The sequence below is a fragment of the Cucurbita pepo genome, chromosome 7 (genome assembly GCF_057944985.1).
Source record: "Cucurbita pepo subsp. pepo isolate OVF chromosome 7, ASM5794498v1, whole genome shotgun sequence".
NCBI lineage: Eukaryota > Viridiplantae > Streptophyta > Magnoliopsida > Cucurbitales > Cucurbitaceae > Cucurbita > Cucurbita pepo.
This window is the reverse complement of record NC_141804.1, coordinates 8,720,500-8,748,491: the sequence shown is the minus strand read 5'-3', so window position 1 is coordinate 8,748,491 and position 27,992 is coordinate 8,720,500. Positions and strand designations below refer to the sequence as shown.

The 27,992-nt window shown below is 37.6% G+C and overlaps 2 protein-coding genes and 1 long non-coding RNA gene across 6 annotated transcripts; 1 reads left to right on the top strand and 2 right to left on the bottom strand.

Moving 5' to 3' along the window:
* Positions 1 to 100: 100 nt before the first annotated feature.
* On the bottom strand, positions 101 to 3,489 carry LOC111798986 (Pentatricopeptide repeat (PPR) superfamily protein). The gene has a single exon (XM_023682359.2). It carries the CDS (start codon positions 3,245 to 3,247, stop codon positions 269 to 271), a length of 2,979 nt encoding a protein of 992 aa, XP_023538127.2. The 5' UTR covers positions 3,248 to 3,489; the 3' UTR covers positions 101 to 268.
* A 6,120-nt stretch (positions 3,490 to 9,609) lies between these two features.
* On the top strand, positions 9,610 to 16,224 carry LOC111798559 (uncharacterized). 4 transcript variants are annotated; one of them, XM_087125627.1, is made up of 6 exons: positions 9,610 to 9,853; positions 10,049 to 10,300; positions 12,016 to 12,116; positions 12,257 to 12,433; positions 12,579 to 14,437; positions 15,874 to 16,224. In XM_087125627.1, the coding sequence occupies exons 2-6, from the start codon at positions 10,089 to 10,091 to the stop codon at positions 16,021 to 16,023; spliced, it is 2,499 nt and encodes an 832-aa protein (XP_086981753.1). In that variant the 5' UTR covers positions 9,610 to 9,853; positions 10,049 to 10,088; the 3' UTR covers positions 16,024 to 16,224. The 4 variants fall into 4 exon arrangements, with proteins under 4 accessions (XP_086981753.1, XP_023537563.2, XP_086981751.1 ...); XM_023681795.2 differs by having other exon boundaries at positions 10,043 to 10,300; XM_087125625.1 differs by having other exon boundaries at positions 9,966 to 10,300.
* Positions 16,225 to 25,359: 9,135 nt separating this feature from the next.
* Positions 25,360 to 27,041, bottom strand: LOC147792033 (uncharacterized). Its single transcript, XR_015421632.1, has 4 exons — positions 26,717 to 27,041; positions 26,369 to 26,507; positions 26,206 to 26,277; positions 25,360 to 25,509 (listed from the first exon to the last, which is right to left on the bottom strand). It is a non-coding gene; the product is annotated as an uncharacterized LOC147792033 (long non-coding RNA).
* Between the last annotated feature and the right edge of the window lie 951 nt (positions 27,042 to 27,992).

The window sequence follows — 27,992 nt, the reverse complement described above, 5'->3', positions numbered from 1 at the left end:
TGTTTGAGTTAACAAAAATTTAGCATTGGGTCTAAGAAATGTCTAACCCAACCCAACACACAAACACCCCATAAAATTTCGGTTCTAAACTCAACGAACCTTGATCCGAGCCAAAGACTCGACAAAACTTTCTTAACATTGATGTATCAGTAGTGTGTGTACATTCATACACAGTATACATACCTACTTAATGCTCTACTCATTTACAATCTACAATACAACACAAACGAACAAACAGCTATACCAAATATCACACAGTTTCAGGATTTCAAACACTTGGAGGAGAATCTTCATCAGACAAATCATCGAGCTCAGCTCTAGAAAACAATTCAGAGTGCAACGAAAATTGCATCTCTTGTTTGACCATTTGGACAAGATCATATCTATTGGCAGTTCTACATGCATTTATGATAGCATAGAACAATGATTTGCTAGGCTCTATCTCTCCATATTTTAGTTGGCTGTATACTCTCATCATACCTTCAATCATACCAGCTTTACCATAACAACTAACCAGATGCATGTAAGTTACTAAGTCGGGATTAAGATTATGATCTTGCATTTTCATGAATATGATTAAAGCTTTATCGATGTCTCCACTTACCCCGTATGCGTTTATGGCAACGTTGTACGCAAACGAGTCGAGTTCCACTTCGGCGTTTAAGAACGCTTGACAGGACTCAAGCGCAGGAGCGTGCAAACCAACGGCAGAGAATACTGCAGCAACGATCGCTTGTTGTGCATACGGCTTTCCTTCATGATATGCTGATTCTAGCTGTGTTATGGCTTCTATTGGGATACCTCCTTTCTTTAATATGGTAAAGAGTACTTTGAAGGTTGCATTGTCTGGTGAAAGCTTCCTGGTTACCATCTCATGGAGTAATTCACCGCATTCTCTTAGTTGTCCTTTGATTGCATAGCATTCTATTACCTTGTGGAATGAAGCTGAGTCCCTCAACAAACCTGCTTCTTTCATTTCCTCTGCTACCTCTATGGCTTCGTCGAGCATGCCCGTGTTTTTATAAAGATATATCATAGTTGCGAAGGATACGCCATCTGCGCAGCCTCGTTCTCGCAAGTCTTCGAAAACTCGTTTGGCCTCAGATACCATCCCGAGATCGGTGTATAGATTGATCATACTATTTGATGCGATGGTATCGACACCGTTCTCCATGTTCTTCATCCTATTGTACATTGCCTTGGCACCTTCCACGCTACCCACCTTACTAAACGCCTTTATCAGGGATGTCAGCACGATTCGGTTTTCTGCAATGCCAGCTCCCTTCATCAAGTGAAAGTATTTAAGTGCCTCTTCTACTAGACCAAGTTCAGCAAATCCATTAATCAAGACGCCATACAAGATTTCATTTGGTTCGACTCCTGCATTTACCATTATATCATATATATCAACAGCGTCCGACATCTGTCCTAGACGAGCATAGCTTGCAATGACAGCAGAGAATGTTTGACAGTTTGGTTTAAACCCAATTCGATGCATTTCGGTCAAAAGGCGTCTTGCTTCATCAACTAAATCACCTCCTGAGAACATCTGAATCAGAGAATTGTAAGTGCATTCATCAGGCCAAGTGCCACGGTTTTTCATGCCCTTGAAGAGAAGAAACGCTTTGTCATAAAGTTCAGCCTTGCCATATGCTTTTATCATGACATTATATTCCATAACATCCAGATTTTGACCCACCAAATCCTTTTTCCATAGAAAAACATCCTCAGCTTCAGACCACAAACCCTTTTCAGCATAAGCATCTATGATTGCAGTCAATATCTTTGGTGGCAATCCAGTATCCAATCGATATTTCTCCAGAAATATCTTCGCTCGGTCGAGCAGGCCGTTATTAATATACATCTCAATGACACAAGGAAGTGAATGTTCATCAAGAAGAACATGTAATTTCTCCATTTCAGCTATCACATTCTCCACATCTTCAACCATATTCCTCTTAGACAGTATATGCAAAAGAGCTCTATGAGTTACCACATCAGGAAAGAGACCTACCTCTCGAATTCGTCGATAACACTTGAGAGCTCCATCAATATTCCCCTCATCAGCATACAGAGAAAGAAAGATATTGTAGGTTTTGGTATCTGGGGATAATCCACGTTCTTCCATTTTACTGAGCAATGTTTCAGCCTCTGCAAGATGCCCATGACTCCCACAGGTAAAGATCATAGTGTTAAAAGTAATGGTATCCATTGGGATACCTGATTTAAGCATTTCAGCAAACACATTAGCTGCATCCTTGAGACGCCCCGCCTTGCCATACAAATCTATCAATGTATTGAACGTAGACGTTAGTCTTGGCTTCCGAGTGCAATTATCTACCTCCGGTGACGCTTTTCGATTGGGAATTTTCATGCCTGTCCTGAAAAGCTCAGTCAACAAAAAATGTTTAAGAGTAATTGGTTCAGTTGTAGAATTTAAACCAAGATCATCAACCCTTGAATTCAAATCGAAATCATTCAGCTCAACCAGCCCCCTGCACCAATCCTTGTAGAATTTATCAGCAGAATCAAATTCTCCAGCATCTTTTAAGACACGAACCACAGTGTTCATGGTTACCTCGTCTGGAAAAATGCCCCTTACTTTCATATGCTTGATCCAGAGAAGTGCCTCTTTTACAAGACCTGCCTTGCCATAGACATCAACAAGCATTCCATAAGTATTATTAGATGGGATGATGCCATTTTCAGCCATTTCATTCCAACAAAGCCTTAATTCATCCCATTTTTGAGCTCGCCCGAGTGCTCGAAGCACAATGTTGTAATGAATTACATTGGGAACGTAATCTTTCTGAGATTTGAACCACTGGAATACCTGAAGAACTCTTTCCCACTGACGCTGTTCTTTAAGTATCACGGTTTGCTCTTTGGGACTCAGATTTTGGCACAAGGAATTTAGAATACTCCCGATATCGCTGGACGACTTCAAAGAGCGTAAGATTGAAGGTAATACGCCGCCGTAGCTTTTCTTCTTCCCGTTAGTCGATAATCTTTTGGAAGGCGTAAACACCGTTTTTGATAAACACTGAAGCTTAAACCCTGAAGAAACCTTCAGGTCTCTGATAATCGGCTTCTGAGAATTCAAATTCCCCAAACTGAGCCTTCGGCTGGCCAGTGGAGTATTAAGGAAAAGGTAATGATGTCCTTTCGCAGTGAAGTTTGTTTGAATTAAGCTAGCGGTGAAACTATCTTGCCCTAATTCTCTGCAACTTCCGACTTGAAGCATCATTTAGCCTCTTCCTACAACTTCGAGGAATTTGGCAAAGGAGTAATCGCTGGCCTTGGAATCAAAAGAGTCAAGCAAATCGATGTGAATAACGGCGAAGATGCATCTAATACCTTGGAATTTCTATCGCTCAAGGAATAACGGCGAGGAATGGTGGCTGCTCTGCAACGAGCGGCGGCGAGGAGAGTTTCTCTCGCTCTGGGACTCACGGCGAAACGACGGTGAGTGGCTTCGCAGAGACAGGGATTTTGTAGGGTTTAATATCTATTTGGTTTGATTCGTTTTTGAAGCGTAAACCGAACCGACCGAACCGAACCGAACCAAAAGTACTCGATTTTTTCAAATTTTAAACCGATATGTCCAGCTTTATCCAAAACCCGGACCAAACCTTTCACTCGGTTCGATTTTTCGGTTTTTGTTGCACTTACCGGCGGCAGTTTTAATTTGATTTTACATTTAAATATCTTTCAATTATATATATATATATATATATATATATATATATTTTTTTTTTTTTTTTTTTTAAGTCAATATTAAAAATAGTTTATCATAAACTTAATTAATACAAAATTAGAAAATAAATATATTTCCTATTAATTTCGGTATTTTTGTTCATATATATTATCTCAAATGTAAAGATAACAATAAATGTAAAGATACCTATCGTAAGCAAATATCTAAATATTTAACTTATACTAAAATATCAAATATGATATATATGGTAAACTATAATTTATTACTGAGAAGACTCACTAATTAGTGGGCCAATAGAAGCTTGGATCCATGGATCTTTTATTTGACTTTGGCTTCCTTTCCTTTTTTTTATTTTTTATAATTAAATTATGATGTGCCATAATAATTTATTGTTGTTTTTTAAATGTTTAAAAAAATAGCGAGGACAGATAATGTTAGAAAGACTAGGGTTGGGTCTGTGTGGATAGTTTTCACTTAAGGAGCAGTTAATTTGACCATGTCGCAAAATATGCTGAATGTCGAGACACATGTATTGAATCTGGATTCAAAATTTTGGACATGAGTCATTACAAATGGTATTAGATCAGTGTATTCGGTTGACTTTTTGGCCGTTAATCTCAAATTCATTTATTTTAATTAATTAATTAATTAATGTTTTGACGATAACAAACCTACCTTTATTATTAACAGTTCTCAGTATTTTGTCCACAGTGTAAGGTTGGGAATAACGATTTCAACATCTTTTTTGGTTCACTCAAATTAGAGATAAAACGAACAAGTTATAGTTAAAACAAGATACTTGACGTGATGATGTGGCAGCAAAATTGACATCATGAATCAATCGAAACAATTGTACCAGTTTGATCCTGAGCCGTGGAAAGGATTGAGTTTGCTCTTGAACTCGTAAAACGAGCGGTGTAGCGGTTGGGCTCTGATCCGAGGAAAGAGTCCAGAAAGATTTATTCAGATTCCAAAGAGGCGCATGTGGAGTGGAATAGGTCGAGTTTGACCCAACCACTGACTATAAAACTAGGTGTTATATTTTCTAACCATTTTCCTAATTAAATTCTCAACTATGGTTAAGTTATATTATTGTTATTAGAAAAATTTAATCATTATAATGTTGAAACCCTATTCACCCCTCTAGGGTTGCCATATCGATCCAACATCTTCCTCGATAAGATGTGGTTTGAGGATGAACCAAAGCGAAAGCTGGTGGACATGTGACACCGAGTAAATGAATGAATTGGTACCACATCCGAATGAGAGTGATCCTGGTAATAGAATGCCTAAGAGAGGCTTAAAAAAAGTGAAAGTTTATATCTATACCAACAAAGTGTATATTCTTTTCGGTGGCTCAATAATAAGAACTAGGAGGTCTCACTTCAAGTAAAAACACACTCAATGCATGTGAGTGAGGACAAAATATGTTAGAACGACTCGTGTTGGTTTGTTTTTTTTTTTTTGTTCAGTTCAAAAAACGGTTGAACTATTGATTTTTAAAATGACAATTAATGTCTTGCCCTCTAAGATATGTTCGGGATGACAAAAAAAATCATTAAATTTTAAAAAATTAAAATAAAATCATCATCGAACGAGAGGTACGGTCGGTTAAAATAAAATATTTTATTTTTTAAATAATTCATATAAAATTATAGATGAGAGTGGTGGAGATTAGGAAAATGTGTGGTTTAAGCACCAAACCCACCTAATATTGCAGCCGCCCTTCTCTCTACCAAAAGGACAAATTTATTATTTTATTTCTAATAATTACATTAATGTGAAACGACAAGTCGTTTTACCAAAATCTTAATTAAACAATTGGTCGTCGCTCATTTCTACATGTCGCTCTCTCCTCTAAAAAAACATAAAACGACTTGTGGTTTTCATTCGTTTCACAGCTGGCAGTGGGTCCCACCGCCCGTCGGTTTTTTTTTTTTTTTTTTTTTTTTTTTTTTTTAATTTTATTTTATTTATACCTTTTATAAATTAAAAAAATAATAAAATTTTAAATATAAAATTTTATAAGAGTTTTTAAAAAAAAAAAAAATTCAACAACGGAAAAAAATAAGTTGGTTAAGAACTATGTTTGTGAGAGCTCAAGCATGTTAAATGAACACGACTCTCCACAATGGTATGATATTGTCCACTTTTAGCATAATCTCTCGTGACTTTCCTTTGGGTTTCCTCAAAGCGTCTCGTACCAATGGAGATAGTATTATTTGATTATAAACTCATGACCATTCCCTAAATTAGCGTATTTGGGACTTTCATCCAACAGACCAAATAGAGAGTTGGAGTATAAGTTTCATTCATCTGTTCATTCGTACATAGAGTACGTAGACGAGTAGTTCCTTTAAGTGTTGATTTCGAGACTTGAACAATAGAGTTCCATCATCTCACGAACTTGAAATAACTTTTGTTCGTTAGAGAATCAATAGTACTTGTGGTATTAAATATAGTTATAGAAGCAAACCGAACTTTTAACTCAACTGTAAATATGAAGAATTATGAAGGGTCGATCGACATAAATGATTATAGAAAGACGAGTATCGATTAAGGTAAAATGAGTATCATTTATTTTCTAAACATGCACTATAGCTAACCAATCTCAATAATATCAATAGCCATCCAAATGCCTCATAGCCATGTAATTCTATCTACCACCTATTTATTTAAGTTTTGTTGATTGGTTATTCATACTCTCATTCTATTATAATATATAGATGGATTAAGTAATTGAAATATTAAAATTAAATTAAATTGTCAATTGAGATTGTACACATTATTTATTCCTATAGTGTCACGATCACACTCTTATGATAGCGGGACAACGATTGTGCGACACTTGTTCTAATCTAGCGAATAAGTTAATCGTGTGAAAGTCGAACTTCAAACAATTTTGACATATGATCGAGTCTCGAATCATGTTTGATAGATTTTTTTTATAAAAACGTGAGTGATGAAATGGGTTGAAAACATTTTGAAGGAAAGTAATGTTATAGTTAAAAGCGAACGAGCAACACCCACGGTTTTTGGATAGCGTATAACCGAGGTAAAAAAGTTGACAACTAGTTACATTCCGTATAGTACATTTTATAATCTTTAAAACAATGAACACTAAAATCAACTTTTTCACATGGTCGAGTTACCTACTCCTTGCTTCTTACGAGTAAAAACTATCATCGTAAACCAACACGAGTTGTTTTAGCATATTTTGTCCTCACTTACACGTATCCAGACCTCGTATCCCAGTAAAATTCCTAGGAGGAGGGTTACAAAATTGTTTAACTATAACGTTCCTATGATTGAGCCACTGAAAAGATAGGTGTATCTTATTAATCATCCTCGCTAACACTAGTTCCTTTTTCCAAATCGATGTGGGACCCCCACCAAATCCACCCCCAACGTCCTTACTTGCACATCGCCTCGTGTCTACTCCATTCGAGGAAAAGCCTCATCACTCGCACATCACCCGGTAACTGGCTCTGATACCATTTGTAGCAGCCCAAGTTCATCACTAGCAGATATTGTCCTATTTGGACTTTCCTTTCGAGCTTTCTCTCAACGTTTTTAAAATGTATCTGCTAGGGAGAGGTTTTCACACTCTTATAAGGGGTGTTTCGTTCTCCTCTCCGACCGATGTGAGATCTCGCAGTTTTTGTTAGATTTTCTTTTGGTGTAATTATTATAAATTAAAAAATATATCGACCAAATCATTCCCGATTAAAATATACGAATTAAATTATTTGAAAATTTTAACCTATGGTTGTGATAAGCTATAGTAATGTGAAATGAAAGTTGTTATGGTAGGTGAAGAGAGAGTGAATCACATATTATTGTATGGTCTATTTTTAATAGAAGCCACCGACCAAACAAATCCATCATATTATAAAATCAAATAATTAATATAATAATTGGAGAGAGAAAATTATAAATAAAAGTGATGAGATAATATATATATATATATATATTTTAGGCTTTTATGAAAATATTTGGCTCATTCCCATTCGCTTAATATTTTATTAAAAAAAAGACGATGCTCGAGGAGAATGGGACCCGTCTCCATTTCAATTGAGAGACTCAATTCTAAACGAGACGAGAGTAGAGAGAGTTTGTTAACCATTGATTAAGCAGAAACTTATATTCTCTATCTTGTATATTTTCCTCGATTCTGTTGCTACCGTGAATTTTATGCAATCAATCAGATCATATAGATATCCCTTCAACATAACATAGGTCATCGAAAGTATCTCGGAGACCCACCAAAGCACGAAAGTCAGAATCTTTTAGAAAATTGATTCCTATTTGAATAGTGCATAACTGCATGGATAAGCTCACACGAACCCGTCAATTTTGGATCCAATTTGGAATCTTTCTTGGGAGGTATCGGGAAGGAATTGGAATGTAATAATATCGATTTATATAGATACAGAAGAAAAGGTTCTCTATTGATTCAAACACGGTATTCGATTTTTTTTATAATAATAAATAAGTGGTTGAATATAATTATGCGACTGAAAAATTTGTGGGTTAAATTGAAGATGATGGTGTTATATTAAAATTTAAATTTTTAAAAATTAGTTCGAGCTTATAGAATATTATTATTTTTATTATAATGTTTTATAATATTATATTATGGTTCAAAATAAATTTTAAAAAAAGAACGAAATAGCGCTTATAAATTTTACTAATCGGGCGTGTTTCTACTTAAATTTACTCTAAATAACATGAAATACGAGAATAGCGCTTATAAACGAGCGTTATCACCCCTATCCAATGACGTAGATACATATGTATTTGGAATATGAACGAAAAGGTACTCGGTTCATGCCCCAAAAGAGTTGATTAGATAAGAGACGAGCCAAATAGACCCCACAACCACGAGGAAAAAACATTTGAGATCTGTTTATGGACTCGACCCTTCTTATCAACTATACTTTTTTTTTGTTTGCTTATCTTTATCAATAATTCGAGTTTTGATTACCTAGAAATTTCTACTAATGTTAATTGATTCTGTCGTGAAAAAGATGGAAAGGGTAATGAGAAATTTAGATAAAAAACAACTTCACGAGATTCCAAGAAATGACGTAACTTCGTCCTATCATATCTCTTTCTCTAGTTGTCTATGAAATTAGTGAAAATTCTCGATAAATAATGACTTTAGATCGTGAAAGTAGGTGAGTTAGAGACGTGTTGAATATGGAACTGGTACATTCGTACCACTATTCACGAGTTTCCAAGAAATTAGCGAAAGTTCGTCCTATTATATCTTTTGCTCCAACCTTCTAAGAAATTACTAAAAAATTTCAATAAATAACGACTTTAGATCATGAAAGTTCAAGAGTTAGAGACGTGTTGATTATGGAACTAGTACATTCGTACCACTATTCACGAGTATCCAAGAAATTAGCGAAAGTTCATCCTATTATATACTGAAAAATTTTGATAAATAACAACTTAAGATCATAAAGGTACGATATCCCACATTGGTTGGGGAGGAGAACAAAACACCCGGTGTAGAAATCTTTTCTAAACACGTTTTAAAGCTTTGAGGAGAAGCCCGAAAGAAAAAATCGAAAGATGACAATATCTATTAACGGTAGATCTAGACCGTTACAGAAAGTATGTGAATTAGTGACACTTTTGAATTTGGATCTGGTACATTCTACCACCGTTCACGAGATTCCAAGAAATTAGCTCAAGTTCGTGGTTGGAGGGTTCGAGAATGAATATAAATTTTAGAAATCCACGAGATAATGTCTCGAGAAATACCTCGAAAAATATGGATTTTATTATATGATATTTTATTCTCTGACATCTTATTCTAAATTATTGTTATTATTATTTTACATTTTATGTTCAAATATATTAAACCAAATTTTAAATAAATGTAGGAAAGGGATAAAAGAAGAAGACTGCTCACCAGACCCTAAGCCAGACTCAGCGCCATTAGAACAAAATTCCTTCTCTCTCCTCTCTCTCTCTCTCTTTCTCGCCTGCCAAACAGACAAAATTGTTCTTTGCTTTTTCATATTAACACCAAAATTTTACAACCCAGATGATGAAATTCTGGATTATCATTCATTTCATGTGCTGCAGTTTCCTCCAATTTCATCATTCCCTGTCTTAGGCGTAAGTTTGTCTAATCCCTTTTGATTTGACTTGTTCCCACCTTCAATTTCTCTTGATCTTTGGTGGGTTTTGGTTTTTTTCTTGATCTTCTGTTCCGATTTCTTTGTTGCAGAATTGCTCGTTTTGATGTGTGGGGTTTTGTGGGATTTCGTTGACATTTTAGGTTTTTGCTTGTTTTTTTGTTTGTAGACTCAGAATTTGGAGGATTTGGTTCGAGAAAGTTGAGGTTATATCCATGGCGCCTTCTGAAATCGTGGCGGCATTGTCCGAACCGGCTTCGAGGACGCCGTCGTGCTCTGGCTCTGTTTATCATCGGGATTCTGAGGATAAGCGGCGGTTTGTTGATCTTAGAGGTGTTCGGTGGCGTATAAATCTTGGGGTTTTGCCGTCTTCCTCTTTGGCTTCTATTGATCATCTTCGTCGCGTTACAGCTGATTCCAGAAGAAGGTTTGTTTTGCTGGCGTGAATTTAATGTGGCTTGATTTTGTGGATTGTTCTATGATGTTCCTGAAATTCCTTTTCCATTTACTAAAGCTGCTTGTGTATATATATGATGGATTACGCTGTGGATGAATGTTTCTTCATGTTTTCTTGTTCTGTCTAAACTTTACTTGATTTTTGTTCTTGTGGTTCTTGTGGTTCTTGTTCTTCAAGTTCCCAATTGAGTTTCTTTTGCGAAGTTGAGCTTATAGTTCCATACAGAGGATCTATTGTTTGTCTCATTGAGTTTTGTTTATGTTCGTTTTGTGGGATACGCCAATATGGTGTAGTTGGTGGCTGTAATTTCCCTCGAGTTTGATGTCTCCAACTCATTGATTTTAGAGTTTTTTCGGAAACTTTCTTGTAGAACGTGGGAATATACATGTGTGAGATACCACATCGGTTGGGAGAATGGAACATTCTTTGTAAGGGTGTAGAAACCTCTCCCTAGCAGACGTGTTTTAAAAACCTTGAGGGGAAGCCAGAAGGGAAAGCCGAAAGAGGACAATATTTGCTAGCGGTGGGTTTGGGCTGTTACAAACTGTATCAGAGCCAGACACCGGGCAATGTGCCAGCGAGGAGGCTGAGCCCTGAAGGGGGGTGGACATGAGGCGGTGTGCCAGCAAGGACACTGGGCCCTGAAGGGGGTGGATTGGAGAGTCTCATAGATTGGAGAAGGGAACGAGTGCCAGCGAGGACACTGGGCCCCGAGAGGGGTGGATTGTGAGATCCCACATTAGTTGGGGTGGAGAACGAAACCTTCTTTATAAGGGTGTGGAAACCTCTCTCTTCCTAGCAGATTCATTTTAAAAACCTTGAGGAGAAGTTCGGAAGGCAAAGCCAAAGAGGACAATATTTGCTAGCGGTGGGCTTGGGCTGTTACAAATGGTATCAAAGCCAGACACCGGGCGATGTGCCAATGAGGATACTAAGCCCTGAAGGGGGTGGACACGAGGCGGTGTGCCAGCAAGAACGCTAGCCCCAAAGGAGGTGGATTGGGGGGTCCCACATCTATTGTAGAAGGGAACGAGTGTCAGTGAGGACGCTAGCCCCGAAGGAGAGGTGGATTGTGAGATCCCACATTGGTTGGGGAGGAGAACGAAACCTTTTTTATAAGGGGTGTGGAAACCTCTCCCTAGCATACTCGTTTTAAAAACCTTAAGGAGAAGCCCGAAAGGGAAAGCCAAAGAGGACAATATCTGCTAACAGTGGAGTTCAACTGTTACAAATGGTATCAGAGCTAGACATGGGCAATGTGCTAGTGAGGAGGCTGAGCCTCAAAGGGAGTGGACACGAGGCGGTGTGCCAGCAAGAACACTAGCCCTAAAGGAGGTGGAATGGGGAGTCCCACATTGATTGGAGAAGGGAACGAGTGTCAGCGAGGACGCTGGCCCCGAAGGGGGGTGGATTTTGAGATCCCACATCAGTTGGGGAGGAGAACGAAACGTTCTTTATAAGGGTGTGGAAACCTCTCCCTAGCAGACGCCTTTTAAAAACCTTGAGGGGAAGCTCGAAAGGGAAAGTTCATAGAGAACAATATCTACTAGCGGTGGAGTTGAGCCGTTACAACATGACTTATATGAACAATGATGATGTTTTGCATTTTAATAAATGAATATAATATGAATAATTCTAATTCCTCTTCATCGTATTCAACCTTTTCCTTTCTATGTTTCTTTCAGATATGCCATCTTGAGACGACGCCATCTTGTTGATCCACACATTTCCAAGGATGGAAGCAATTCTCCTGATACAATGGACAATCCACTATCACAAAACCCAGGTATAATGATATCTCCAATCTCCTGATACAATGGTTACCTGCCATTGTTGTTCCATTGACATTAAATCGTTCGAGGCGTTCATTTGCGTGCGATATAAGTAGCAATATTTGCTTCTAATTGTCACCCTCTTGTGCTGCAGATAGCTTGTGGGGCCGCTTCTTTCGGAGTGCCGAGCTGGAGAAAATGGTCGACCAGGATTTATCACGTTTATATCCAGAACACGGAAGCTACTTCCAGACGCCCGGATGCCAAGGCTTGCTAAGAAGAATTTTGTTGCTATGGTGCCTTCAACATCCGCAGTTCGGTTATAGACAAGGTAATTTCTTAAGTTCAGCAATTTACAATGAAGCAAATGATTATTTAAATGGTGTTTAACACTCTCCATGAGAAACTGTCATCACATGATCGGCTACTGTTCGTGTTCTTATATTTAAAGCTATGTTCCGTGTTCTATATCGTAGGAATGCACGAACTTTTGGCTCCGTTTTTGTACGTTCTTCATGTTGATGTGGAGAGGTTTTCTCAAGTGAGAAAGCTTTATGAAGATCAATTTGCTGACAAGTTTGATGGGGTTTCATTTCAAGATGGTAGTTTCAAATATAATTTTGATTTCAAAAACTGTCTCGATACGACCGAAGATGAGTTGGGAGTTCATGGAAACGAGGAAAATGTGAAAGGTCTTTCCGAGCTAGATCCTGAAATACAAACCATTATATTGTTGACCGATGCGTATGGAGCTGAAGGGGAACTAGGCATCGTCCTTTCCGAACGATTTATAGAACATGACGCGTATACTATGTTCGATGCTTTGATGAGTGGAGCCCATGGGGCAGTTGCAATGGCAGACTTCTTCTCTCCAATGCCTGCAGGTGGTTCTCTTTCAGGATTGCCTCCTGTAATCGAAGCATCTGCTGCTTTATACCACTTGCTGTCACATGTCGATTCATCTCTACATGCTCACCTCGTCGAACTCGGTGTAGAACCACAGTACTTCTTTCTCCGATGGTTAAGGGTTTTATTCGGTCGTGAATTTTTGCTTGAAGATCTCTTGACGATTTGGGATGAAATATTTGCATCGGATAATAGCAAATTCGACAGAAGTGATGAACCCGAGACAAGCTCCAGCTTCGGCTTCCTTAGCTCGTCTCGTGGTGCGTTTATCGCTGCTATTGCTGTTTCTATGTTACTTTACCTGCGATCGTCTTTACTTGCCACGGAAAACGCTACTTTATGTCTCCAGAGATTGTTGAACTTCCCCAAGGATGTGGATTTGCCAAAACTGATAGAGAAGGCAAAATCATGGCAGACGTTAGCAATGCGTTCTAATATCTCATCTACACCATTGTTGTCTGGAGCTTATCACCATCACAGCAAGTCTTTGGTTGCACGAGGTAATGGTCGTTCATCTGGTTCGGTTTCACCGAAAACTCCGTTAAATCACGTTCCTGAAAGTTATTGGGAAGAGAAGTGGAGAGTCTTACACAGGGAACAAGAATGTAAGCAGAGTGGCTCAAGAACTCAAAATGCAGCACAAAAGAAAGGATGGTCAGAGAAAGTGAGATTCTTGTATAGGACGGAATCTGACCCGTCTCCAGCAAAGCTTGCTGGAGGCAAGAAGAACACGAAGTCCTCCGTTAGGCGAAGGTTGCTGGCAGATTTGGCTCGCGAACTTGGTGCAGAGGAAGACATCGAAAAATGTGGGAGCGATGAAGTACTTGATAAAAAAGACGATATCTCTATAGAAGGGGAGGTGGATGGACACGATGGCTGCGAGAACTACTCGGAAAATGCCGAAGACAAGAGATTGGAGAGCCGAATTGTTGGCAGTGAAGAAAACTCTTCAGTATTCTCGGACCCAACAAGTTCCTTCAGTGGAGCAAACGATAATGAGAACGACGTAAATGACTCGAGCAGAAGCAGCGTTGCGTCTAGTTTGTCCCTGGATGAAAACGATGACCAGTCACAGTCTGTCGTGGAAGGTTCGCCTCTTCCGGTTCCCGATCAGCTTGAGAACATCCCTGAAAAATCTAGGTGCAACCATGATTCCGAGGGCAACGTATCCGTAGGGACAAGGGATAAGAAACTTCTAGGGAAATTTCCTTGGTTTTGGAAGTTTGTCAGGAACGCTTCTAGCGAGGGGAAAGGTGGCGTCGAGGCTTCGAAATCGACTGGAGTCGAGAGTAATCCGATAAAGAATATTGGTTCACCTAAAATTGATGGGGCTTGTAGTACTTCTGGTAGCGGGAAAGGAGATGGTGTGGATCAGAACATGATGGGGACTCTCAAGAATCTTGGTCAATCTATGCTCGAACACATTCAGGTAATATTTCTAAATTTTTGCAACTTCATGATCTATTCTTAAACTCCAGCAGTTACTGAAGTGGATCTGGGTTACTTAGTCCTCTTCTAGTAGTGGGCTTGGACTTTTACAAATGGTGTCAGAGCTAGACACCGTGTGGTGTGCCAGCGAGGACGCTGACCCCCAAGGGGGTGGATTGTGAGATCCCACATCGGTTGGAGAGGGCAATGAAGCATCCTTATAAGGGTGTGGAAACCTCTCCCTAGTAGACAAGTTTTAAAACCCTGAGAGGAAGCCCTTGAAGGGAAATCCCAAAGAGGACAATATTTGCTAGCGGTGGGCTTGAGTTGTTACAAATGGTATCAGAGCTAGACACCGAACGGTGTGCCATTGAGGACGCTGGGCTCTTAAGGGGGTGGATTGTGAGATCTCACATCGGTTGGAGAGGGGAACGATGGATTCCTTATAAGGGTGTGGAAACCTCTCTCTAGTAGACTCGTTTTAAAACCTTGAGGGGAAGCCCTTGAAGGGAAAGCCCAAAGAGGACAATATTTGTTAGCTGTGGGCTTGGGCTGTTACAAATGGTATCAGAGCTAGACACCGAACGGTGTGCCAACAAGGACACTAGGCATTTAAGGGGGTGGATTGTGAGATCCCACATCGGTTGGAGAGGGTAACGAAGTATCCTTATAAGGGTGTGGAAACCTCTCCCTAGTAGTCGCATTTTAAAAACCTTGAGGGGAAGTTCGAAAGGGAAAGCCCAAGGAGGACAATATCTGCTAGCAGTGGGCTTGAGCTGTTACAAATGGTATCAGAGCCAGACACCGAGCGGTGTGCCAGCGAGGACGTTGGGCTCCTAAGGGAGGTGGATTGTGAGTTCTCACATCAGTTGGTGAGGGGAACGAAGCATCTCTTGTAAGGGTGTGGAAACCTCTCCTTAGTAGACGCGTTTTAAAACCTTGAGGGAAAGCCCTTGAAGGGAAAGTTCAAATAGGACAATATTTGCTAGCGGTGGGTTTGGGCTATTACAAATGGTATTAGAGCCAGACACTGAGCGGTATGCCAGCAAGGACGTTAGGCTCCTAAGATGGGTGGATTGTGAGATCCCACATCAGTTGGAGAGGGGAACAAAGCATTCCTTACAAGGGGTGGAAACCTCTCCCTAGTAGACACGTTTTAAAACGTTGAGGGAAAACCCTTGAAGGAAAAGCTCAAAGAGGACAATATATGCTAGCGGCGGGCTTAGACTTGGGCTGTTATATATATATATATATAAAAGAACGCTAAAGTTTGCCCCTCCCTAAGACAATGGGTGGATCCTCCCCCAGCGAGAGTCTTACCCTTATAGCTAACACGACCCGAAAATGAATGATTATGGTTATTGGGACGACAAACTTTTGCGTAATTTGTGTACGTTTGTCATCCATTCGTACAATAGCTGACGATTTGGTCGACAGGTTATCGAAACTGTATTCCAGCAAGATCGGGTTCAAGTAGGATCGCTGGAGAACTTGTCGAAGAACCCTTTAGTTGGCAAAGGACAAGTAACAGCCATGGCAGCTCTGAAGGAGCTTCGGAAGATCAGCAATCTCTTATCTGAGATGTAAGACACTTCTATTCTTACTGTATCTGTATATACAATTTGTAATTATATTTTTAGTGGCGTAATGATATTGAGTTTTATCTGTACTACCCCCCTCTTTCGATACGTCGAGTTAAAATCTGTAGTGTCGTTACAACGACATGACACCGAGCTTTTGTACTGAGGAGGCTAAGCTAGAATAAAACGGATACAAAATTTTGTTCCAGTGACCTGTCGTTTCTGAGCATTAGGGGGCTCCGTTCGTGTTGTTTTGGTTGAAATTTTTTGTAAAGTGGCTTGAGAACATCGACCTTGAAGACAAGGTGATTGTTATTAATATTTGCAGATTGAGCTATGTTTAAGTTGACATTATCACGTTTTTCTTTTAGATCAAATGTTTAAATTTTTCGGTTACTATGAACTAAGAATGCAATCAACCCAACTTAACTCGAACTAAATAACTGGATAAGACAAAGGGGATTATTATTAGTATTTGATTGAGCTATGCTTAAGTTACATTATCACGTTTTAAGGTATCACGTTTTTCTTTTAGATCAAATGTTTAAAATTTTCAATTACTAAGAACTAAAAACGCAATCAATCCAACTTAATTCGAACCAAATAACGGGATAAGACAAAGGGAATTGTTATGAATTGAGGGATAAGACAAAGGGAATTGTTATGAATTGAGCTATGCTTAAGTTGACATTATCACGTTTTAAGTATCACGTTTTTCTTTTAGATCAAATGTTTAAATTTTTCAGTTACTAAGAACGCAATCAACCCAACTTAACTCGAACCAAATAACTGGATAAGACAAGGAGATTATTATTAGTATTTGCAAATTGAGCTATGCTTAAGTTGACATTATCACGTTTTAAGTATCACGTTTTTCTTTTAGATCAAATGTTTAAATTTTTCAGTTACTAAGAACGCAATCAACCCAACTTAACTCGAACCAAATAACTGGATAAGACAAGGAGATTATTATTAGTATTTGCAAATTGAGCTACGCTTAAGTTGACATTATCACGTTTTAAGGTATCACGTTTTCTTTTAGATCAAAGGTTTAAAATTTTCAGTTACTATGAACTAAAAACGCAATCAACCGAACTTAACTCGAACCAAATAACTGGATAATTTATGAGTTAGGTTACTTCATTAGTTCTTTTAAAATTAGTTTGAGATAACGAACCAATCCAAATTTATTTTTAATTGCAAAAAATGCATTTTTATTATAATTTTATTTAATTCTATAATTATATTTTTATTATTTATTTTTCACTCTCTTCAAAATAAAATTTTAAATATTTGGAATAAATTATTTATAACTAAATAAATAAATAATAATAAAATGAAATTTAAAATAGTAAAAAATAATATTTTTAAGGGAAAAAAAAAAAGTTAAAATGATTTAATTGATGTGTGGGGCATATTATTTAACGCGTTTTTATTAATTTTCTTTTTGTAGAATCTAAAGGCTAATCAATATTTTTCATGATTGGAATTAAATCAACTTTCTCTAAATAAAAATTAATAATTAAATTGAGAAATTTATGATTCTCAATTTTAACTTCATATCCAAGTTTTATGGTTAATATATAAAGATGCATTATTACTTACGATACAATTATAGGTACTTTTCCTCTTGGTTCATATCCCGAAACTGTTCTAACCCTCTTAAGATTTTACACACTTACCTCTTTAATATCATAAATGAGTCTCATATAAATTCCGTATTGTTTTGAGTCTTTTAGGGTCGTGAAGATATCTTAGAATTCTCACAGGGGTATTTTGGTCATTTACCATCCCGAATCTTGGTTTAAATCCCTAACATATTTCAATGGTCTTGTAACTTTGTAGAATCCCGTTAGAACATGACATCAGGCTCCTTATCAAATTTCATGTCATTTAGAGATCACTTTGGTAAAAAAAACTAGTGGTACATAATTGTAGGGGCATTTTAGTCATTTTACATCTACTCTCGGTTTAGCCCTTTGTCATAATCTAATGATTACCCAATTTCATACGTAATCTTATCATATGATACTAAGTCTTCTTCTAAAATTTTATGAACAATATAGTTCATTTAGAAGGTTCGTGGCTGAGGCGTTTCATTGAAATCAACATTCATGTGAACACTAATGTTGGAAAACCTTAAACACTTAACTTAACTTCAATTTCAACTTCCTCACTTTCTTCGAGATGACTTGCTTCCTTCCGTCAACTAGATCAATAGTTTAATCAGTTTCTTGCATTATATCTATACCATACTATAAGATATTGTCGTCTATCAAGCTTTTTTAACCATTTTCATTTGAAGCTACTTACTCGTTAGTATACGTTGGTGTAGTCCTTTCCATCTCTATGGTCATAACACTACGTATTTTAATTATGTTCGAGACGTTTAACTAAAACATCTGACCTTCTTTAGCAATATCATTCGCATGCATATACTAGCATTTAGTAGCTTACTAAACTATAACTCCTCATTCACAGTACAAATCTTACTAAATCTAAGCATCGTCAGCACATCAATTATATTCACATTCTATGCAAGGTAACTTATAACATAACAAAACAACACCATTTATTATCTTTTGCAAGACATACCTGATGGAGACAGAGCATCAACGATGAGACCATGGAACATGTCAAGTCTACCTCGTAGGTTAGTCTACAGAATCTATAACTTACAGCTCGATATCAACTGTAATGACCCTCGATCTCTACTAACTTAAAGTTGCTACCATCTTCGTGGAAATGAACATTTAAAACATCATCGTAAAACAATGTCACAGACTTGCATGTTTTTAAAAGAAAAATCTTTAAAACAACATAACAAAATATTAAATCATGAAATTATGCTCGAAATAAACAATATCATCGAAAAGAATTATGCGTTCATCAAATAAGGCAAAATTACCCTACACGCTTTATTGTTTTACTTGATTTATAAGCCTTTTGCTTTGTTCAAAAACACACATAAACCCTAAAGTTGTAATCTTTTACCAACCTTTTCCACTACATATCACCATGGATTAATTTTGAGAATTGGTTTTGAAAAATTTGTAGGAACCCACAAATATTATGATGTGAGAGGGAGGAAATGATAGCTTCCCAAATCTCTCATAATTTTGTGAAGAACTCTTTATTGTTTTTAAAACCTTAATGGTAACGGTTTAAGCCCACTGCTAGCCGATATTGTTCTCTTTGGGCTTCCCCTCAAGGCTTTAAAACGCGTCTATTAGGTAAAGGTTTCCACACCCTTATAAAGGGTGTTTGTTTCATTTTCCCCCCAACTAATCTGGGATATCACAATCTACCCGTTTCAGGGTCCAGTGTCCTCGCTGGAACTCGTTCCTTTCTTCAATCGATGTGGGACCCCCTCGACCCCTACCAAATCCACCTCCCTTCTGGGCCCAGCGTCCTTACTGGCACACCGTCTCATGTCTACCCCCCTTCATAGAACAATCTCCTCGCTGGCACATAGTTTGGTGTCTCGCTCTCTGATACCATTTGTAACGGTCCAAGCCCACCATTAGTAAATATTGTCCTCTTTGGACTTCCTCTCAAGGCTTTAAAACGCGTTTGCTAAGGAAATGTTTCCACACCCTTATAAAGGGTGTTTCGTTCTCTTCCCAACCAATGTGAGATATCACAATCTACCCCCTTTAGGGCTCAGTGTCCTCACTGGCACTCGTTCGTTTCTCCAATCGATGTGGGACCCCCACCAAATCCACCCTCCTTCAGGGCCTAGCGTCCTTACTGGCACATCGCCTCGTATCTACCCCCCTTCGGGGAACAACCTCCTCGCTAGCACATAGTCGGGTGTCTTGCTCTAATACCATTTGTAACGGCCCAAGCCCACTGCTAGCAAATATTGTCCTCTTAGGTCTTCCCTTTAAAACTCGTCTGCTACGGAAAAGTTTCCACATCTTTATAAAGGGTGTTTCGTTCATGTGCATTCGAATCAAAGTTTTTGACAAAATGTTGACTTCGACCGTCTGACTTTTTACTAAGAAATATATATCTTAATTAGTCAAATTATAATGAATTAACTAGTCGTATTATTATATATATATATAATAATTAGATATTGTTAGACTATGAAAGGGAAGGACAAGAGGGCAAAATAGTCAACAAAAGGATAATTTTATTCCCCACCACCACCAAACATGTCCTTTTGTGTGTTTTTTTTTTTTTTTTTTTTTTGAACTTTTTTTCAGCTGCCACCATAATTTCCAACATTTATAAACTTCCACCAAACCCCTCAAACTCAAAACCCTAATTACTTTCATCATAGTACTTTTCTAGGTGGTCTTGTTAACATACCCCGAGACCTGACTATGGACAAGCACACATTCACGCAGTCGAAAATCAACGAAAGAAAGAGAAATGCGAATAATATCGAGAGTGTATGGGTCCGTACATTACATAACTGGAGAAGTAGTTTATGGTCCTACGAGTATACAATAGGTATGAGGTCCCTATATAAAATCAGGGTTCATGGGATGATGCATATAATACGATAATACAATTCAATCATCTGTAAATAAAATGGTTATTGAACGGAAATTTATTGTTTCCACTCGCTTGTCGTTTTTAAAGTGGTTGATCAGATAGAATTAGGTCAGCGTATTATTTTTACTATCAAATCAATCACGAAAACATAAAAGGAAAAAGCATTTTCATGAAATCCAAAATAAGATTTCATTCAACATAACAGATATTGTCTACTTTGGCTTGTTACGTATCTCTGTCAGTCTCACGGTTCTAAAATGCGTCTATTAGGGAGAGATTTTCACACTTCGTTCTACTCTCCAACCAATGTTGGATCTCACAATCAACCCCCTTGGGAGCCACCGTCCTCATTGGCATACCGCCTAGAACCTAGCTCTAATACCATTTGTAACAGCTCAAACCCACTGCTAGCAAATATTGTCCGCTTTGACCCATTACATATCGCTATCAGTTTCACAATTTTAAAACGCATCTATTAGGGAGAGGTTCTCACGTGGGGTCGGTCCAACCGTAAAAACATGTTTTTCTCTTTTAAGTTGTTTTAATTTTAAATAATTGATATATATTTGTATATAGTTTAAAACATTTAATTTGATGAGTTTTATGACAATAATGGGTTAGAAATAAAGTTTAAATAATTGATATTATTTATTTATAGTTGAAATCATTTAATGGATTAAGTTTTGTATTTGATGAATTTAATGACATTAATGAGTTAGAAATACTAGTAAATCAAATTAGATGCACATGGTTCTCGATAGCAAAGTTATATTGAACTTTCCAGCTCACCGCTAGCAGATATTGAAAATTTTCTTACGAGCTTTAAAAGATGTCTGCTAAGGAGAGGTTTCCACATTCTTATAAAATGTGTTTCGTTCTCCTCCCAACCGATGTTCGAGGCCCAGCGTCCTCGTTGGCACCCGTTTTCTTCAATCGATGTGGGACCCACCACCAAATCCACCCCCTTTGAAGCCCAACGTTCTTACTGGCACAACGCCTCATGTCCACCCTGGGAGAGGTTTCCACATTCTTATAAAAAATGTTTTGTTCTCCTCCCAACCGATGTTCGGGGCCAGCATCCTCGGTGATACTCGTTTCTTTCTTCAATCGATGTGGGACCCCACCAAATTCACCCCCTTTGGAGCCCAGCGTCCTTACTGACACACTGCCTCATGTCCACCCAGAGAGAGGTTTCCACATTGTTATACAAGGTGTTTCGTTCTCCTCCCAACCAATGTTCAGGGCCGAGTATCCTCGTTGACACTCATTCCTTTCTTCAACCGATGTGGGACCCCCACTAAATCCACCCCCTTCGGAGCCCAGTGTCCTTACCAGCACATCGTCTCATGTCCACCCCCTTTTGGGGCTCAGCCTCCTCGCGACACATCGCCCAGTGTCTGAGTCTGATACCAACAGCTCAAGCCTACCGCTAGTAGATATTGTCCTCTGTGGACTTTCCCTAAAACATGTATGTTAGTAAGAGACTTCCACACCTTTACAAAGGGTGTTTTATACTTCTCTCAACCGATGTGGGATCTCACAAAAATAATTCGTCGTTTACTGATTCTTTCTGTGAAGTGGAGGACTCGAGAGTGGATTAACGAAGCTAAAGTCAAAATTTATAAATTCAAAAGAAATAATATAAATTTGTAAATCAAAATAGGATTTGAAAGTAAGAATTCCCTTTAGTTTTGATAGAAACATGAAAGGGATTGGGTGATGTGACATCTATGCTCATGTGATCACATGAAGCTTCTTCAATACTTCAACTTCTTCATACAAACAAAATCTATCTTTGTTTTATTAACCCTCCTACAAAAATTATTTAAAAATCAATTTCCCGATAACATGTGATTCGAGGACGAACCATAACGAAAACTGGTAGACACGTGATACTCGAGTAAAAGAAGGTATATGAATGAACCGAGATTACATCTGAATCAGAATAATCACAACAGACTCGTGTTGATATGTGTCGAAATCAAACAATTTGTTTTAATTTAGATGCTAAAAAGTAGTTGGTTCGAGAGTTCGGTAATTATAAAATTTTCATCAAAATTATCGTAAATAATGTTTTAATAAATAATATATTAATTTAATTATATTAAGGATGGTGACATATTCTATAAATATGGGGTTGGAAAAAGGAAAAAATAAATTTTGGACCTACGAGCATGTGCGCCCAATTCATATGGGACAAATTGGATAATTCACATTACAAATAATGTTTTTTTTTTTAAATTATTTTTATTATTGTTATTATTTTTGGAGGAATTCGGTAGAATTTTGATTCTTTTTCACCCGTGACTTGTTTGTTAAGAGTGTTCGTCCCATAGATTAAATCAGGTTAAGACATTTTCTTAGATTAAATCAAATAGTTCGGGTCGATAAGCCTTTCGTTTCTTTTTTTTAGACTACACGGTTGAAACCCTAGTCAGGAAGGCACAAATTTTTAGATTCCGTTCTCATAGTCGCCGTTGTGTGTAGGGATCTCACCATCACAGCCCACGAGAGGAAGCACTTGGGAAGAAGCTGTGAAAAACTACCGTTGGAGAGGAACCAGAGAGCGAACGGCGGTGGAAATAAATAAATAAAAATGGAGAGAGAAAAAAAATATAGAAAATCGGGCAAAGAAGAAAACACCTACAAGTCAATATTGGAGTCGGGTTAGGTCCGAACCTAGGTTAGAACCAACAGTCCATGGCCCAACGTTAGAGCCTGCGACCTAGCCCATCAACATACTCTGAGGAACAGATTTGTTAATATATTCTAATTTGATGTCATGGGTTCATATCGGTTGAATTGAAGTCAGCTCTAAATGGCTTTAGTTCTGGTTGAGTAGGATGAATTGTTTGAAGTATGAACAACGTGTGTTACATACCTAACCTAATTTTAGAGAACTACTGAACCGTTTCGAAACGGTCACTAGCAACTTCAACGTGCAGCAAATGTTTTCTCCCATCGGTTTCATTGCATGTTCGGGCAGTTACGTGACTTACTAGCTTCTTCTCCCTCAGTTGAAGCAGAACAATCATAGAATACCTACATAACGACGAGAATAATCGAACTCACACAACCAAATGCTATCAAAGGAAAAACAAGCTTACCGTAAGTTGGGTATTGGTGCTAGAGCTAAGGCAGAGCATGACGGTCGAATAACGATGATCCTAAGTGTAGAACGTGTAGATGCAAGTCAAAGAATTTATTTTTATAAATTGAATAAAAACTTATTTTTCAATTTTGGGTATTTAAATTTCTGAAATTAAAAATAAAATAGGGCAATTTATTTTTTAATAAAATTAATTAATGAAATGGGAAGGTATTGATAAAGTCACAGGACCGTGATCCCGTGATTGGCGAAGGAACGTACGGACAACGACCCATTATTTGTTCATATTCTAATAATTGCATCAATTTCAACTGTTCACATATCACAAATAATTCCACACATTTCTATTTTTTTTTCTATTTTCAGTAAAAGAAAATTATCTATGATATTTTTAAATTATTTTAATATTATATTTATTTCCCGTTCAGACTCGAACCAACCTACGATCCTAATCACCCAACGACCCACGCCTTGACTCGATGACTCACGCCTTGACCCAATGACCCGCGATTCAACCCGATGACCTAGAAGCCAATCCAATATGAATTTGTCCACGTGTGGTGTGTGTGCTAGCCGACCTGTAGTTGTGGCTCGTCTTCAACTTGCCTCCAACGGATAGCTTTCGCTCTGGCTCGGTGACTCTGGCACAACGTATGTAGCTTAGTTTACTCGATTTAGCAACTTTTAGCTCGTTTCACTAGTTTGGTCCTCTTTCCTACCATTTTTATCCTTTTAGAGTCAATTTTGGCATTTGAGATGACTAGCACCCGTCTTTGCCCCATTTAAAGTATCTAAGCTAAAATTAGGGGTTTAATTGTGCTCGTTAGGTAGGTTAAGCTATGGATTTCAAGGACAAGTTCCGTCTAGCTTGAAGGATAAATTAATGACGGTTTTACTATTGGCTTGGTTCAATGAATTGAATAAAGTAAAAAATGGCACGTGCTCTATGACCCATCATACGTCGTATTTTATAAGTGATAGACATGAAATTATGGTATTTTATGACTTATGTTGTGTTCTGAGATATTTATTCTAATGTTTAAGAATGTTATGCTTTATTTAAAATTAAATAATATTAATAATATTATTTGAGGGTCCCAAATTATTTAATACACACGTTGATAAGGCAACTCTAATCTTCAGCCCAATCCTGCAAGCATTTGTTGGAGCAAGAACACGGAAACAAAATTTGGAAACCTTGTTCAATTGAGTCACTCCGCAATCGAAACCAGGCAAGCATTTGTTGAATCAAGAACCCTGAAAGCATTTGATGAAGCAAGAACCCTAAAGCAAAATTTGGAAACCTTGTTCTAAATTGAGTCACTCCACAATTGAAACCATGCAAGCATTTGTTGAATCAAGAACCCTGAAGTAAAATTTGGAAATCTTGTTCTAAATCGAGTCACTCTGCAATCGAACTTGATCAAGGCTTAATTGAATGACTCAGAAATTGCTTGAAACTTAGAAATGACAAAATTGATGCTCGTATTTCTAAGGGAAACGTTTCAATTTGAGATCTGAATTACATTTATCTACGAATCTGATTTTTACCTAACATATTGTGGGTATTTATAATCTCACATTTATTGTCGGGATTTATTCCTGATTCCCTTTTGTAACACCCCGCTCATCGTCAACGCGATTCACAGGAGTTACTACTGACCTCGATAATAAACTCCGACAACCAATGATAAATTTCAAAAAAAATATTTCCAAAAACATCAAGTAAAACATTTAAAACGAGTGCTATTTAAACTTAAAACAACCGAAGTAGATTCTCGACAACGAAACCATAATTACATAAACAGACCCAGACATGGATTCCCAGTAGTCTCTAGCCCGCTGGTCTCGTCCTCGGTTGGCCTGCATCATCTAAATCTGGAAAGAAAAGTTATAATAATTTTGATGAGTAATTAGATTACTCAGTAAGTAGCTAACTTATCATTCACGGGTTCATAACTAATCTTTCCAGGTGTTTTTAAGCTTTATTCATCACTGACCCCTAGTTCTCTTACTAGGGTCATCTGTTCGTTAATGAGGTATCTCAGCTACCTCCAGCTAGGTTACTGACTCTCCTTCGATATGCTTATCTAGAATTTTCGGACTCGTATGTAAGACTCGCTCTCGGTCAAATACGGCCCGTCTACTAATTGCTCTGGCGGCCTGTTTATCTCATATACCAACGGTCAGGAGTACTCATGCTCCCTGACTTAGCACACAGCGCGTTGGCCAGGAACTCCGCGGGAATTAGTAGACTATCATACTCATATAAATAAGCCATAGCTCAACAACCAATAAGCATATCTAGAGTCATAACCTTTCCATTAACATGCATAACATACTCACAGTTACTGTTACTGCATGCTTTCATACATGTATCATGTTCAACACATAGAACATTCTGACAATCATTTATATCATGCTTACATCACAGGCAAGCAGTCACAATATACAATAAACACTCAATATCATCAAAGCTCATCATAACATATTAAGCTCTTAATCAGGTAAACAACATACTCACATGTTGTAAAACAAGTTAAGAACTAGTTCAAAGGTCGATACGCTACTTACTTGGTTTCGAACTCCTTTTCCCCCTTGAATGTACGTTTAATAGTATTTCAACACAATTCCTTCCTATCAGACCTATATTTTATCAATTTCAACATAAGTATAGACCAATTTTGATAGGACAGGTCAAAAGGAGTCGAACGGGACAAACCGGAAGCCAAAATACCTGCTCACGCGCCCTCACGCGCCAAGACAAGGTCGGGGTTCGTTTCTCACGCGCCTGATCCGCGCGCAATCGCACTTCCACTCGCGGCCTCCCACGCGCCTCGCGTGTCCTTCACGCGCTCGTCTTCAACCTCTCCTCCCTGCCATTTTTTCCCAATCTTTTCCTTTAATACCCGTTGTGTCCCGAAGCAAAAATTTCATCTCTACCGCTCGAATTTCGTTCTGATTTCTTCTACAACATTATAGATCTTCTAACTACGGTTCTAACAAGCCTTATTTCATAACTTATTATGCAATATGAATCAAGATATCGAGATTTAAAGGTTCGGTGATATGGGTTTTTCGTTACCTTCGAATCACCGTCCGATTCAGCTCGTGGCCGTATCCCCCTTCCTCAAATGATTCCTCAGCAACAACCCCTCTTCCTTTACCCTCGATTGATGTCCAATTTTAAGCAACCAAAACTCGAATTCTCAAAAATTTCCTCCTCTGTTTTCTGGGTTTTTCGCTAATCACTCTTCTTCGTTTTTCTTCCTTTTTAAAACCTAATCAAGGCCCTAATACGCCTCCATACCCTCTAACAATCCACTCATCCATCCCATGCCTCCAGCCTACGCGTCCGCCGCCCCTCATCCCCCTTTACAGCAGCTGCTTGACGCAGCTGCTTCGTTTCGATATTTTTTTTTTTTTTTTTTTTTTTTTTTTTTTTTTTAAATTATTATTATTATTATTATTATTATTTTTTTTATAATAATAATTATTATTATTATCATCATCATCATCAAACACACAACAAATAAATACATATTATCATTATTTTAGGTTGTTACACCTTTAATCTCCGCAGAAGACAAAGTAATTGACCATTTGACCCTCACATAATTTATGATATTAAAAATAATACATTCCAACGAATGTTGATGTGTTTGAGTGGCTAAGGGAACAAACTCGAAATATTTGAGAATTTTGAAGGGATAGAAACGAAATTGGTGTCGGAGATGAGAACGAAGAATACTTCCCCGCTCCATATCATAAAATACCTTATTTTATTATATCATGTGAGTAAACCATGTGTATTATTATTTTAAAGAATCGTCCTTGAAATTTAAATAAAAGTGCAAATAAAAAAATTATTAACATTATTTGACTTTTTTTAGTACCATAAATAAAAAAAATAATGATTTAAACTTTTAAAATGTTACGAAAAATAATTAAATATATTGGCCATTAATTTAAAATTATGTAATTCAATATTTTTAAAAAAAGGTAATTTAAAATCAAACCTAAGTTATATAAACTCAAACAAATTATTGATATGAATTTTAATTATATTAATCAAAACTTCAAAAAAAAAAAAAAAAAAAAAAAAAAAAAAAAAAATCTTATTTATTAGAATTTTGAATTTTTTCAAATTTATGTTTTCTTTTTGTAAATGACTATTTTGTCCTTACACTTCAAAAATTTAAAAAATATATGGAATGCAAAGGGAATTTCCCGTTTAGACAAATAATGAGAAAGAGAGTGGAAAATATTTTTTCACCGTTAGATAAATGGGGTCCGGGACAAGATTATATTCTCCATCCTTGTCGTTCCCACTCAATCCTCCGCCTCACCCCGTCTCCACC